This window comes from Bubalus bubalis, chromosome 10 (genome assembly GCF_019923935.1).
Source record: "Bubalus bubalis isolate 160015118507 breed Murrah chromosome 10, NDDB_SH_1, whole genome shotgun sequence".
NCBI lineage: Eukaryota > Metazoa > Chordata > Mammalia > Artiodactyla > Bovidae > Bubalus > Bubalus bubalis.
Window position 1 is genome coordinate 1,322,379 of NC_059166.1, and position 16,013 is coordinate 1,338,391.

Consider the following 16,013-nt stretch of genomic DNA (forward strand, 5'->3'; position numbering starts at 1 on the left):
CATCACCATCATCATCAGCATCAGCAGCAGCAGCATAACCATCACCGTCACCATGACCACCATCAGCATCATCATCATAACCATCACCATCACCATCACCGTCACCATCACCGTCAGCACCATCATCCCCGTGACCACCATCACCATCAGCATCAGCATCATCACCCTGATCACCATCACCATGATCACCGTCACCGTCAGCACCATCATCCCCGTGACCACCATCACCATCACCATCAGCAGCAGCACCATCGTCCTCCTCCTTACCACCATTTTCACCACCATCGTCACCACCGCCCACAGGCCTCTTACTCTCTCCCCCTCCCTTTCTGTCCGGCCCGGCTCTGTTGTTTACATGATCTGGTGTCCACTTGGCAGCCTATGATGATGTCAGTCATTTCTGCACATGGGTTACAAAAAAGCTGACGCCTTCCATCTTGATAACTTTAGAAAATTCTGGTTGTGACTTTCATGGGCGTGATTTATGAGTTGGTCAGTGCACTTCTAAATAATCTTCCACTTGGAGATTTTTGACAAGGAGGCAGGAGAGCGTTTTTCAACATGAGAAGGACGGGAGGGCCTTGGGGGAGGGAGGCATCTATCACTAGAAACAGCTGTGCCAGGTACGTAAGGGAAACGATTCCTGTTTTCATTTAAAGTCTTAATAGCTAGCAATAAGGACCATCTGCTCCAGCCCTGGCGTGTGGGCCCACGGCCTCCACGGCTCCGTCGTCCCTCCAGCCTATCTGCCTTTGTTCAGGCTCTGAGCCTCCTTGGACACTCGTCCTCTCCTACCTGCTCCAGAACCAGTCCAAATGCCACCCCTTCAAGGAGTGCTTCCTGGCAGCTTCCTCTTAACTCCTTTCCAGTAGCACCTTCATTGCACAATTGAAATGCTAAGGTTGAGTTTTACAAAGACGACGCTTTTCTTAGCAGACAAAGAAATAGAGCGGCTGAGGGGAGATTTACTTCCTCTAGGGATAGAGAGCCCTAGAAGAAGCATGGCCAGCCAAGAGGCTGCTGTGCAGGCCGCACCGTGATGGACCAGTTAACGCGGCTGATTGGTGTATTTGAAAACTACTCAGAAAGTAGATCTTGAAAGTTTTCATCACTCGGGGGAAAAAGCAACCTTTTTTTGGTACCTGTGTGAGAGACTGGGTGCTCTATAAACTTACTGTGACAGGCGTTTCACGCTGTACGGAAGGGGCGTCATCACGCCGGCATCTTGCCCTTCACGGCCCTGCGTGTCAGTTACATCTCAGCAGAACCGAGGGGAGCAGTCCCCACTGCAGCGGGAGCTGTAGAGACTCTAACCGAGGACGGGAGACTGGGGCTGTTACATCTCAGCAGAACCGAGGGGAGCAGCCCCCGCTGCAGCGGGAGCCATAGAGGGTCTAACCGAGGATGGGAGACTGGGGCTGGGGGCCAACGGTCTCTCAGGGTTTCTGGAGCTGTGATGTGAGCAGCATTAGCTCTAACCATGACAAGAACATTTCTGTCTCTTCTGTGGTCCACCCAGCATCCGGCAGCACAGGAAGTCCTCCAGCCCTCAGCGCCTCGTGAGTGGATGGCCGCTTCCCATCACGAGGATGAACACGTGTGCCCTTTGCACCAGCCTGCACCCGTCACACGTGGACACCTGTGCCTTCACCAGGGTGCACATCGCCACTTGTCATCTTGTCTGAGAGCAGGAGACTGAAGCCCCCAGAGGCTCTTACCCCGAGTCCCACAGCCAGAGGGGCAGGACCAGGCTCCACCTCCCCCCAGCCCAGCATCCCTGTCTTGCCTCCCGACGGTAGACACCTTTAGAATGAAGCAAGAGGCTGACTATGGTTTTGATAGCATATTTTATTTTAATCTAAGAAAAATGATTAAATTCAAAGTTCAGAAATATAAAAGATTATCCAATAAATTTAGGATCATAACTGTTTCTTAAACAATGGTGAAACACACGGGGGCTGGTTTTGAGGCTCCAAGCTTCCACTTTGACTTTCCCACAATATAAACGAGACGCTGCAGGAAACGTCTTCATGAAAACTGTCGAGACAGATCGACAGGCTCTGTGTTGGGGGATCTGGGGCCAGGGAGATTTTTTTCCAAACCTAAAGCTCGAGCTGACACAGCGTCACAGCCTGTCACTCCACTCCACTCCGGGGAGCCCGTGGGCACATCACGAAGGCGGGGCTCCAGCCCTGACGGGGGCAGCCAGCTGGCCCGAGGCCCGGCCCCGCTGCCCCCGTGGGGCCTTCAGCTGCCCCCATCCCTGTCCAGCCCCACTCGGGTGAATTTCCCAGTGGCCAGACCTTCAGGAAAGAAGAAGGGAAGCGGGCACCCACAGGCCTTTGTCCCCAGCTGCCAGGACCAGCGCCCAGCACAGCCTCGCCTGGCCATGCCTTCTTTAAGGAGGCTGCTCACAACTTGCTCAGGTGGCAGTTTTCCCTTCCTGGGAGCCCCGGGGTAGACCATGGACGGGTGGACAGGGGCCAGGGGTAAGAGGAGAAGAAGGCTGACAAGCATGTTTGGCTGGCTGGGTCAGATCGTGATTAAATTTACTTTTCTGAATGTCGGGCCCCTCCACGCTGCCTCAGGAAGGCAGTCAGAATTCTCTAGCATTTACAGCATGGTTAATCTGAGCCCAAGGCAAAACTCAAACAGAAGCTCGCAATGGAAAAACAGGCATATCAAGAAGAGTTTGAAATATCCCCTCTTCTAGCGGGGCACTACGGTAAAGACTGCTCTAGTGGATGGATAACTCATTGCATGAGCAGGAGCTCGGGAAGGAAAACCAACAAGCCAACACAAAACCCCAAGAGATGAACAAAGCCAGGACGGGGTCAGCAGGCGACTACAAACGTCTACGGGGCCGTGGAGCTTCCAGCATGGATTCAGCGATGCCGCCAGGACAGTAGGTCCCTGGCACAGCCAACCTGGCAGGACTACTCATGACGGCGCCCGTCAGGAGGAGGCACAGGTTGGAGCCAGGGCACCTCAGCCAAGGCTTCTGTCGGCTAACGTGTGTAGGATGAAGAAGTCAAGCTCAAATCCACTCAAAATACATCTCCACCAGCTACAGATTCTGAAGGTCAAAGAAGGACACATACATTGTATGTGATTAATTTTCTGAAGCCAGCCCTTCCATTTTCACAGATTAAAGCCGTCTGTTTAAATATCTCATTTCTACAAAGTGAATTTACAGTTAAAGTACAAAGTGCAAATACTATGTGTTTGTTTTGGTTTTTTTTAATTGCTTTTTGGTGAGGGAGTCGGCCACGTGTCTAGGACCTGCCGTGGAGTCATCTATCCTTGCTTCTTCGGCTGAAAAAAAAGACAAAAAAAGAGATGTATAAAGACATTTGAAGCACTCATTTCTGAAAATGAAGGCTTGCCTTCCAGGAATGAAATAAATCCAGCTGACGAGAACAAAGGGAAAAGCCACATTTTACACAGAGGCGAGACGAGGACAGACTTCACTGGGATTGCTGTAGCTGTCTAGTCGCTCAGTCGTGTCCGCCTCTTTTGCGACTCTACGGACGGCAGCCCGCCAGGCCCTCTGTCCGCGGGATTTCCCAGGCAAGGACACTGCAGCGGGTTGCCATTCCCTGCTCCAGAGGATCTTACTGACCCAGGAGTCGAACCTATGTTTCCTGCATTGGCAGGCAGATTCTTTACCACTGACTGACCCACCAGGGAAACCCCACTTGGGATATAAGAATCAACTTAAAAAAATAAAAGTATTTTGGGCACTTCTTAACTTCTAGCACTTTTCTTTCATTCAATGTTCAGAAATATAAGAAAAAAATAAATCAGTTGAGGAAGTTAGCATTTATTTCACATACTGTAAGTAGCTTCAATATATTAAACATTCTGAAGAATCTCCAATCACTATGCAGTTATGCAAATGTATTTTTAACAATCTAATTTATGCTTCAAATTTTCTAAAGGCATGGCTGCTTTTTGACAATTTTCTTTTCATCCTTTCCATTCATTATTCCATTTCTAAGAAGAAATGCAACTGAAAAGTTTGCTTACTAAGTTCCTGGAATTCTGGACTCTGCCGATTAAAAATCACACAGAATGAAAAGGAGAAGCAATGTGCCACCTTCTTGGCTTATTTTTCCACATAGACCCATTCCAACCAATACAAGTCAGTTCTATTTAAAATAATGACATTTAAATATTGAGGAGACCTCTGGGTTGGCTTTTATCCCCCTGCTAAATATATGAACAGGTGGCAAGAAGAAATACTGTGTCTCCCACATTAAGGAAACAAGACATTCTATTTTAATTAGTTGTGGAGAAAGATAAGCCATCACCACGTTTAATGAGAGAATAAAACTGATGAGATTTGCTGGAGGAGAAGTGGCACTAATGTTTTAACCTACATCCGCATCGCTGGACGGTAGGGTTCTGATCGCCAAGCAATTGTGATGGAAACTGCAGAAGACACCTGGAAAAGCCGGTCACTTTTTGTTTTTTTTTATTAAATATGAGCTTCATGCATCCTCTGAGATGCCCTTTATTTCCTATTCTTGTGTTTGGTTATCCATACAGTGAAAGACTTTGGTGGTTGGACTCTTGATTCCTTCAAGAAGTCTGCATGGTCTTCAGTCATTTTAATAAATGCCAGGTGCAGCAGGGCCTCACCCAGGATCACGGTTTGCGGTGATAAACGCCATAGAAAGAGCTGGGGAGACTGCTCCGGATTCCTTTTCCAGGGAAAAGGCTCAGGAGTGAGGCTTGTGCCTGGAACAGAGTTTATTTCAGACCGAGGCAGCGCATGTGTGCCCGTCACCGTTGTTATCTTAGGAAAAAAGTCCTGTGGAAGCCTTGGGAACTCAGCCAGGTAATTGCTTTCAGACCAGCCCTGTTCTAAAGCACAAGTGATTTGTGCTGGGATTTAAAAAGTTGAAACCATAAACACTTGCTCAACAAAAACCAACCCTGTTACACATCTTTCCTAATGAAGTGGTTTTAAGTTACACCCTAGGTGTGTGCTGGAGGTCTCCACTTCAAACCCACCACAAACACGGGGGCTTGTCTTAGGAAACGGAGGCCTGACATCAAAGAGGCGAAGACAAAACGCACAACAAATTGGCGAGCGGCCTGAAGAAAGGAGGGTGTGGCCCTGGCTTCAAGGAGGAGGAAGGAGCCGCTCCTGTTTATCTCCTGGAAGAGATTCTAGGCTTGAGAGGGCTGTGGCTGGATGGCAGGGTCATCTCCTCTAGCTGCAGATAGAGACCCAGCCTCAGAAGAGCAGAGGGGGCTTGTGTGCGCGCAGAGCACGGCGCTGCGAGTCCCCTCGGAGGCGGCGCTTGGTGAAAAACGGAGGTCCCCCGTCCCTGCAGTCTCCTTCACCAAACATAAGAAACAAATTACAGCTGCAAATCCTGGAGAACTGTCTAATATGTATGTATATATACATATTCCCACAAAACAGGGGGACTCAGAGATCTTTCTCAAAATAATAAATAATTGAAATTTCAAGTAGTAAAAACAAATAATTAGGGCACAAATCTTGACGTTGATAATTCAGCAAGTTGGTGATTTCTGAAAGAATCTTGCCGGGCTCTCTGAGGCCTCACAGGCGTGTCCTCAGGGCCTCACCCAGGATCACGGTTTGCAGCGATAAACACCTTAGAAAGAGCTGGGGAGACTGCTCTGGATTCCTTTTCCAGGGAAAAAGCTCAGGAGCGAGGCTCTGCCTGGAACAGAGCTTATTTCAGGCTGAGGCAGCGCATGTTTATGAGCGCAGGGCGGGACGCTGACAGTCTCTTCAGAGGTGGCACTTGGTGAAAAATGAAGGTCTGCATTTGTTTCTTTCTTGGAAGGTGCTTCACTTTCTAAATGAGCAGAACTTCGATTGTTGTTCATAGACGGCAGCCCACCAGGCTCCCCTATTCCCGGGATTCTCCAGGCAAGAATGCTGGAGTGGGTTGCCATTTCCTCCTCCAACGTACAACTAAAGCAGCAAGTGATTACCGCTACAGTGTAAACACACTCACCTGTCGATTAGAAGTGCTTTCAGCATTACCTCTAGGGGCTAGCGGGGAAAAAAAGAGAGAGAGAGATTAGAAACCAAATACACTTCATTAGCAAGAGGTTAAGTAGACTCTCTCAGGAAGAGAGCCACATCACTATACGAAAGAGTCATCCGCGAGCAAACTTTGAGAAAACAGGCTTTACACGCATGCTCGGCATGGAGCATAAATAATGGATCATAAAAGCCAGTGTATAAACAATTTCCACCAGTACAGACACTCTAGTCCAACTTCAGAAGACTGTTCCATTTTGCCCCAAATCCCACAGGAGTGTCCACTTGCCATGGAGAGTGCCTTCTTCCATTTCTCAAGCTCCACCAGGGAGAGGCGATCCCGGCAGCGGGGAGTCCAGCACAGAATGCTGATGCTCGGAAAGCTTTGGTTCTTATATTTAAGTCACAAGAATCATTTAACTGGCTTGGCTCAAAATAACTATTTCCAAATCCTGCTTGGCTCCACCTCTTGGCTTGAGCCTGTCTCAGGACAGGGACCTGGGACCCCACCTGTGGAGATACCTTCCTGCCTGAAACCTCCACCTGGAATTCCAGTCTCCCCCCATCACCTCCTTAGCAAGCAGCACCCATTACAGGGGATTGTTCCTATTTATTTAACTTTTCTTTCCACCCGAAAACGTAAGCTCTAGAGGTACATGATTTTTGCCTCTCTCATTTACTGTGATTTTGCCAATGCTTCGAGCAGGGAGCAGCAGATAAATATCTTTGGAATGAGTCAGTAGGTGGAAGGCAGCACCCCTAACCCCAAACACCTTGATTAATTGTCAATGTCCATCCATTCAATTAGTAAACTAAAGAGCAAAATTATTCCAGGCTCAAACCTCTTCCCTTGTTGTATTCAAGCAAACAGAAACAGAGCATGATCGCTGAAACACAGATGTATTGAGCAAATTGCAAAAATATTGAGTAAGTCGTATCTAAATGGACTGTTTCTCCCACTTGTAGGCTTGAATGATTGGAGGATCTGGTCCTGGCTGTTGCCACTCTCCGATTTGTTTGGCCTGCGATAACAACTCTACAGAGAAAGCAGGTGTTGGGCCATTGGTCCAAGTTTAGGGAATGTTAGATTGATGCTTTGAATCTATTCTAACCAACTGGGCTGTCAACAATTGCCAGATTTTTCTTGGTTTCTTTTATGGTAAATCGTCTACCGATCATTGGAGGCAGCCACAGATTAAAGTTAAGGTACAGCAAGAAAAGGTGACATTTCTACGTGTCTAGAACTTTGCTCTATAGATGAAAAGAATATACATTTCATTAATGACCCTGGGTGAAATAGTCCACTCAAGACAGTAGGGAAAAACTCCATGAAGGAGTTTTTTAAAATACATAAAGGGCAAAAAAAATATACTGCTAGTTAATTTGAATGAAACAGAATGTACATCATTAAAATAAATATGAAGCTGTGCCCCATCAGTGAAAATAGTTTTCAGTGAGAAAAGGACCGTGTACCTCCCAGCTCCCAATGCGAAGCTTAGCGCTGGATGGGCGTGGGGTGGGGGGGGGGGGGTGATGTCCTGGCATCAGATGTGCTGATCACTTACAGGCGACCCTGTGCGTGGTGATGTGGCTGTAAGGCAATACGCCTGAGAGAATGTAGCCAGCTTGGCAACTTGGGTGAAAACGTAATTTGGTCAAAAATGAGCATTTCCTAATTGCTGATTTTCTGTACAATTGTCATTTTAGAGGACCATGAAGACATAATGTCATCTTTTGTGAATTTTTTCCTGAACCCTTGGAAAATATTTTTTCTATGTTATATCTTTTCTCAATATTTTTCAGGATATTTTTTGATTTTTTGTAATAGCAAAAATTGACATCATGCTCCCAATAATGTCTTAGTTGCAAAAATTTAAATGCAAAAATCTTGTTTAATTGCTTAAAGTAAAAATAAATGTGATTAAGTATATATATTATGATCTCATTTTGTAGTGAAAATCATAGTGCATGAATATGTGTGTATTTGTTGTGGTTCAGTGGCTAAGTCATGACCTCATGGACTGTATATATATATGAACAGAAATAGTGGTTGGAAAGCTATGGATCTGGTCTGATTTTTGTCTCAAAATAAAAGATCACATGTTATTTATGTTCTTTATTTGATTTCTCATATTTTTTAGAATAAAAAAATGCATTGTTAAGTAGAGAGCAAAAAAAGAGAGAGAAACTGGTAACAACTTGGGTTTTTAGAAATAATCCCTCCTGAATATTTATGTTTCTTTGACTTTTCCCTATTTCAAATGACACAAGATAGGAAAAAATAAACAATAATAAAATTAAAAAAACTAACAGTAGGAAAAAAACTAAGAGAAATTCAGCAAAAAAAGAAAAAGAAAAGAGCTGCAAAATCAGCTAACTTTTTATCCAAATCGCCAATGCTCATTTTTTAACAAATTGTCATTTTTACCACATTACTTTATTTGGGGGAGGTCAGGGGCCATCTTTCTTCATAGCTGAGTCAGTAAAGAATCTGCCTGCAAGGCAGAAGACCTGGGTTTGATCCCTGGGTCAGGAAGATCCCCTGGAGGAGGGCATGGCAACCCACTGCAGTACTCTTGCCTGGAGAATCCCATGGACAGAGGAGCCTGGTGGGCTGCAGTCCACGGGGTCGCAAGAGTCGAACCCTACCTAGCAACTAAACCACCACCACAGGGTCCAGGGCTTTCCCGTCCCAGATGAGCTACAAATACAGGGCAGCGTGCAGACCACCATCTACTGATGCTCCAGACTCTGCCCTCAGACTTGCTTCGCGTTTCAAATGTGCTGCAGGTTCGGCAACAGGAAGATGGGATCGTAAGACAGTAGCGGTGGGAAAGGCCCCGTGGACCTCACCCTGCACCAGGGACCAACATGTTGGCTGGTGGCCCAGCACCTTGGAACAGTGCTCGGGTTCCGGGAAGAGACTCGCCCAACTGGCAGCACAGCTGAAACTCTGTTTCAACCATGGAAATGACTGTTTGGAAACAGGAATTATTGAGCTGCTAATAGTCAGGCTGAAGGTTTGGTGGGGGCCATGCATGGGGTCCCCAAGTGGCTCCCAGGGGTCCCCACTTTGCTCTTCAGCATCAGAAGGCGGTCACTTGGGAAGGACAGGCTCCCTTCCCCTCCCGAGGACAGAAGAGTTAAGATGCGTCTCCAGACACCTCTGAGCTCTCCCCTTTCCAAGCCGACTCCCCTCTGATCACTCCCTGACCGTCTGCCAGCGTTTCCCCGGGCAGGGGACCTACAGTAAGACCGCACATCACACTTGCCCCCACCCTCAGACTGTTGGGACCATCCCTCTGTCTTAACTCTAGCAGAGGCGTGGAGAGTGGGCGGGAGAGGCTGCAAGTGGGGAGAAAGGCTTACTGTGGCGCTTCCCCGTGTCTGCCTTGACCTCCTCTCTGGTCGCGCCCAGGCAGCCCATCAGCTCTTGCAGGGAGATGGACTTGTCGTTATTCACATCGCAGTACTCCACAAACTTCTTCACGCATTTCTTGGGTTTGGACTTCTTCCGAAGAAATCTCTTGAAGGGCTTGATTTCCTTTTTGCCGATGTCCCCGCTGTTGTTTTTATCCAGCAGTTTGAAATACCAGTGGACCACTCGCTCCTCCAGCGTGTGGCTGGGGTCAGGTTCCGAGAGCCTGGAAGACACGTGGGTGGTCAGGACGCCCGCCCCGGTCCTGGTCTGCCCAGAAAGGCACCCCTGCCCGGCTCTGACTTTCCCCAATGGAGGGACCTGCTTGTCACCCTCTCTTTCCTGAGGCATAAGGCTGCCTGGCTTTACCCTTCAATATAATAATGATTTTAAAAAGAAACTTAGAAAAAGAGATCGGGCCAACATTTTCAAGCTGGTTTCAAACTTGCACATGGCATGATGAGTTTGGACAGGCCGGTCGCAGAGCAGGCGTTGGCAGATCTCGAGGACCACGCCCGTGGACCACCACTCCGGTCACAGGACGCCCATCTCCACTGCCTGCACCCTGAGGCTTTCTACTCCTCTGTGTTCCTGGGCAGGCTGTTGATGTCACAGGTAAACTAAAAGGTGAAAATTCACACGTGTCCTAAAGTGGTAACCAGACATCTTACCCTGGATTGAAAAAGAGTTTGGTATTTTAAGATTTAAGTTAAAAACTCTTGCAGAAGTTCTGCGTTTAAGGCTGATCTTGGAAACCCCGATGTTACGACGGGATTTCTCACTAAGCGGAAGATGCTGGCAGGTGCTAACCCTGGTCCTTGCTTCCTTGGCCGGCTGTCAATCTCTGTGTTCCCATGAGTGTCAAGAGGGAGTCAGACACCAGACATTCCCGGGTATTAGGGCTTTCTGAGACTATTAACTGTTTCTCAAACTCTCAGAGGACCTTCTAGGATGGAAATTCATTTACTGCTTTCAACTATAGTCTTACAGAGAAGAGTAATCTTTCTGAAAATATAATATGTCAATTTGAACTTTGGGTGGTTCTGTACAGTTTAACTTTCTATTAGATTCATAGCCCTTCCCTTTATTCTTCTCCATTCTGACTCTTAAGCAGAGACAGAGAGAGACAGAGAGAGGAGGACTTTGAGCCAAGGGGACCAGAAATCTTAGATCAGCTAGAAGAGATGGAATAATCAAGGTTTGGGGAGGAGGGGAGGAAGGCCAGTGCTCTAAGAAAATACAGACAGTGAGATTCCCAATCAGAAAATGTGCTTTAAGATAAAGAGACTGATGATCGCTAATTAACAGGGGAGAGCCAATGCTTGAGACACCGTGTCCGTTAAACACTGGACATGACCCTCCTGTGGGCGGACAGTTGCCCACAAACACAGGTCAGCTTCGGGGACTCGACAGCGTCTCAGGAAGCGGAGCTCAAAGCCTCAGCCCCAGAACCAAGCGTGTCCGCCGGGCACTCAGGGCAAGCCCCCCGAGGTTCAGAAGTCAGACTCTGAACAGTGATAATACAATTAACACCCCTGAATCACAGCCCTGGAAAGGGCTGAGAGGGCGAATGTTATGTCATATATATTTTACTAAGGAAATCCTATTTTGAGAATTTTAAATCAAACAATTTAATTGAAAGTATTTATAAAATCCAGTCACTAGCTCTGAAACACCATTCATTCTGAAGCAGGGACCCAGGGTCTCGGCCTGGTCCCACGCCGGCAACATCCTCATGGGAGGATCTGATTGCATTACAGGAAAACCTGCTAAGCAGACCTCCTCCACACACGGGCGAGGACCTCATGCTTGGGGAGGCGTCTGCTCCGCTCCGGGCCCTGCCGTGCCCACCAAGCCGACCCCCGAGACTGCATTGGCTGGATTCTGCCCTCCAGGCTCCGTCCTGGCCCCCTGCTCTGAGGTCAAGGGCAGCACACCTGCCGGGAGAGGAGGGATCGGAGACCGCGTGGACCATGTCCGTGGACAGCGCGTCCAGCACGCTCGTCAGAAACTCGCTCTTTTTGGCACCAGGACAACCTGGAAAAAAAACCAAGCACAGACATCGTTTGTTTCCCAGAACTCACAGAGCACAGCAGATTTCCCTGTAACGGAAAGAAGGGCTGGTTTAGGATTCAGAAATCTGGGTGTCAGGCACACTGCATCAGTGAGTTCATCTGAACACCTGCGAGTACGCTGCAGCCCACACATGTTGATTTTAAACCTCAGCTTCTGAAAACTACAGTCTCTAAGATTTCTTGAATAATTTGTGACATTACCAGATTCCTGGGCATTACCATCTCACTGGTCCCCAAAGCGGCAGCCCCGGGCGGGTGGCGTCACCGCCGCTGTTACGCAGGAAGCCCCGAGGCTGGGGACCACCCCAGGCCCACACGGCCGGGGGAGGACACGCTGGCCTCTGGTCAGATGAACCTGAAGTTCGCGGCCTTCGGGTAACTCTGCCGTGGAGTTCACCTAAAGTTTGACATTCCACAACACTCTTCACCTACAAGAGGTCACTGAACTGTCCCTAAGCCCCCTGCACCCTCAGCGTTTCGGGATGAAGACGCAGCTGGGCACGTCTCTCCCGGACTCCGAGAAGCAGGAGGAAACCTCCACACGGATCGGATGGCAGTGCCGTGTGCGGCAGCCAAGTCACTCAAGACCCGCGTGCTTACACAGTCGGAGAGCTGGGGTTTCACAAACCTCCTTTTGACACTTGAGTTTTTGTTATTATTATTCAAGCACATGTTAATTGCCTGTAGCAGGAATCCATTTACGCTGGTTTCCACTTCGTTAAATACACATATCAGAAAACAGATGCGAATCCCTAAGGGTCAGGGGAGGGTGAAAAAAGAGCTGTGTTGTTCCCCTATGAATACAATTAGCAAAGTAGATTGTGATCTATAGGGGAAACCCCCAGGGAGAACGTTACTTTTCAAGGAAAAAATAAAATATCACATTAAGCATTCCCCGGGGAGGAAGCAGCTGACTTGCGGCTGGACTTTACCCGCTCCAGGACAGACAGTGCTCTTGGCACAGCGTGCCTGGGACGGTCGTCTGATGAGGTCATCACCGGCTCCAGGACGGGCAGCGCCCTTGGCACAGCGTGTTTGGGACGGTCATCTAATGTGGGGACATCGCCCCTCCAGGACGGGCAGCGTCCTCGGCACAGCGCTGAGCTCCCCCAGAGCAGCCTGCCGACTTCCGAGAGGACAGAGGACAGCAAGCAGGCCTGAGCTCCAGGCCGGCTGCACCGCTGGGGAAGGCAGGGGTATCCCAGAGGGTGTGCACGGCCCACCCCAGCCCCAGCCTCCCCGGGAATTCCCGCACCCCGCTGGCCTGCAACACCAGAGAGGGATGTGGGCCGGTGTCCGGAAGGCCGAACTGAGGACACTGTTGTGGGCCAGACAGCTCTAAGGACAAATGATGCCGGCCTTTTGTGTGGTGAGTATGACTTCAGTGGGGATCAACCCCGGTTACATTTGCTGCCAATTTAATCATATCCCCCAAATGAGGTAAAGGTTTTTAATCGGAAAATGAGATATATTCATCATGAAACACAAGACTAATCGCATCTAAAAGATTGAGAAGACTTTAACGCACAGAGCAGTTAACACTGAAAGTTTAATCTACTTCTAAACCAAGAAATACTAGATCAATGCTGCTATAGCATTGTTTTTTTAACCATGGTGTAAATTACAGACTTTAAAGTGCAGGTATCTTTCTGCTCAGGATTATATTTTGCAGCTGAGAGGTCACTGCAGTCCAACCAAAGAATACCTTTCATGTTTATTTGCAAACACACCGAACTTCACCTGAGTAAAGAAAAGGACAAGATGGTTTAGGCACCAAGAGAGGGAGCTACTGCTCCTGAGACGATTCCCGCCCACGCTGTGTGGACGAGGACACGAGCTTTAATCTGATCAACTGCGAATCACACACGCGACGTCAACCTGCGGTGGGCACACCGTTGACAGTGCTGAGCTTCCTCCACAAGCCCGTGTTCAGACCTGGATGGAGGCCTGGCGCTCAGGGGTGAGCAGCCCTCAGATCCAGCAGACCCCGGCACACGGGTCCATGTCCTCACCTGGCGTGACGGGGAGACAGACCCGGGGCCTCACACTCTGGGACCTGCGGCTGCCGGTTCCAGGACAACCCCTCATGAAACAGAAATGGCGGCACCACCTCTGAATACGTGTGTGAACAAATAGGGCCGGGCAGCACCCACTGTGGCCAGCATCCTGGGAAAATAATCCCCACACAGAGGGTGAGATGGCTGGATGACATCATCGACTCAACGGACGTGAGTTTGAGTGAACTCCGGGAGACAGTGAAGGACAGGGAAGCCTGGTGCGCTGCAGTCCGTGGGATTGCAGAGTCGGGCGCTACTTAGCAACTGGACGACGACAGTGCATCAGGGTCAGGCGGCGTCGAAGGCTGAGAGACCGAGGATGGAGGGGGCAAGGACCGCCTTCACCTCCTGCCTGCACCTCACCCCCGGCTTTCCCCAGCCCTCCTGAGAGGACGCCTCCTCCTGGGAACACAGGAGTCCCAGGCCTGCTCATCCTCCACGATGTTTGTAAAAATGAGAAGAAATCCGAAAGAAAAAATCAGAGCACGCACAATTGAGAAGTGGCTTCTGGTTATATGAGAAGTGCCAGCCATACTGTGCAATGGACGGGGCCTCCCGAGGAGCCTCAGAGCTGGGGGACAAAGGGAGCCGGGCCCTCGGCCGTCGGGTTTCCCAGGAAGCCCAGAGCAGCCCCTAGCCTCCCTTACGCTCGCCCCCTCAGGCCGCGGGCCGCAGCGACCACCACAGAGCTCTGCGTCCTGCCTGCAGACCACGGGCCATGGCCAGCGGCCCTGGGCCCGGCTCCGTGGGTCGCTCACGTGGAGACAGCGGGTGCCCACCCAAGGGGGCCTGGCCTCCCCCATGGCAGCTCACCTCCCCTCCTTCTGCCCGCAGGGCCTGGCACGGCCCCCAGCGCCCGTAAACCTCGTGCTGGGGAAACCGCGGCCGGCGGGCTCTGCGACGGGACTCAGAGTCCCTGTGTATTTGCTTCCACGCACAGGACGTGGAGCAGGCCCGGAGGGCTCGGGTCGGGGGGCTCAGGGCAGGGACAGCCACGCACCAGGGCCTTCCACGGAGACCTGGCAGCCCGGTAAAGAGACGCTTGTGTGTGGGGGCGGGAACCAGACGGCCCTTCTCCAAGTTGGAAGCAGAAGGGCTGCAACCATTTATTTACACATTCAAGGCAAAATCCAGCATCCTGCTTGGCTTGGAAATGCTCAGTTGATTTCACTTATCTGTGAAATCCAAGGAAAATACTTGGCACCCTGTCGGAGTCCTGTGCAGACACTCGGGTTCTAATCCCAGCCTGACCCGCGTGAGCGGGTGGCCCCGCCCCAGCCTCAGTGCCCGGGCCTAGCGAGCTCCTCAGCAGCGAGCCGCTGGCCACTGCTCCCCAGACTCCAGGCGCCATGTGGCCCCAGGGAACCTGGTTCATAGCTGATGCCTTAAAAACTATTTGACTTGTTAACTCTTAAAATGAATGCTTTCTGCCCTATAAGACATCTTTCTTTTAAAAAGTAGACGTTTTTGGTGTAGAAATTACTGACTTCAGCAACTTGACTGTTTCATCCTTTCCCTTTTTCTTGCAAATACAGATGGAAACATTTTCGGGGCTGAGACCTCGACCACGCTGGGAAACTCCACTCCACGTGGTAACTGGCATCTGCTTCTCTCCCGTGACCCAGCGCACTCAGGATGGCCCTCGAAAGGAAAGCCAACACCGAGACGGGGAAGGCGGGCTGGCGATGTCCCCAGTGGATGGTGGTGTATGCGGTACACAGCGCTGGCCCGTGTCAGCCAACACCGATGCCCAACTGAGGTCTGCGCGTCGCCCAGCAGGTGAGGACGGGGGCTGTGGGTCAGGGAAAGCGGGGCTGAGGGTCCACTGCTGACCGGGTGACAAGACGGGCGAAGGGTCAGGGGACAGTGACAGCCATCAGTCGGGCTTTAGAGCATCCAGCACCGAGCGGGCTTAAAAGCTTCATCTGCTGCTTTATCATTTCAAATGTCTATGGAACTAACACAGGTGAGGAATAACATGAAGAGGAAGTAAGAACCCTCTCTCTGGCTATCGGGCCCCTCTGGGGAGCTGTGTGCGTCCCTCTGGGGAGCTGTGTGCCCCTTTGGGGAGCTGTGTGCGCCTCTGAGGAGCTGTGTGTGCCCCTCTGGGGAGCTGTGTGCGTCCCTCTGGGGAGCTGTGTGCACCTCTGGGGAGCTGTGTGAGCCTGCACGCGTGTTCATCCCACTGCAAGCAACTACTTCCCTGCTCATAGTTTTAACTCCTCAAGTTTTGGAAGTCTGGCTTCTCCCAAACTTTTAAGAATTTATCACACAAGTTTTCAGGGAAGTCGAGTTCTGTGCGATTTCCCGGAGTGACATGAGCACATGTGACCTGCAGGGTGGGGTCAGGAGCGAGAGCCGCCGTCTGCTGCCTCCAAGGCTGTGAGAGACCGGGACTGTCGCACCTGTTCCTCTAGAAACGAGACGCCGAA

General features: G+C 50.2%; 1 protein-coding gene and 1 long non-coding RNA gene across 3 annotated transcripts in view; one reads left to right on the forward strand and one right to left on the reverse strand.

Moving 5' to 3' along the window:
- The first annotated feature begins 599 nt into the window (after positions 1–599).
- On the forward strand, positions 600–1,877 carry LOC123327627. Its single transcript, XR_006542220.2, has 2 exons — positions 600–901; positions 1,520–1,877. It is a non-coding gene; the product is annotated as an uncharacterized LOC123327627 (long non-coding RNA).
- Positions 1,829–16,013, reverse strand: part of SMOC2 (SPARC related modular calcium binding 2) — a 155,964-nt gene continuing 141,779 nt past the window's right edge. For both annotated transcript variants that reach the window (XM_044923976.2, XM_044923977.2), the window contains exons 10-13: positions 11,387–11,486; positions 9,401–9,675; positions 6,003–6,040; positions 1,829–3,315 (exon numbers count right to left, since the gene is read on the reverse strand). In XM_044923976.2, the coding sequence (XP_044779911.2) occupies positions 3,298–3,315; positions 6,003–6,040; positions 9,401–9,675; positions 11,387–11,486 (431 nt within the window). In that variant the 3' untranslated portion in view covers positions 1,829–3,297. The remainder of the gene's footprint in view (positions 3,316–6,002; positions 6,041–9,400; positions 9,676–11,386; positions 11,487–16,013) is intronic.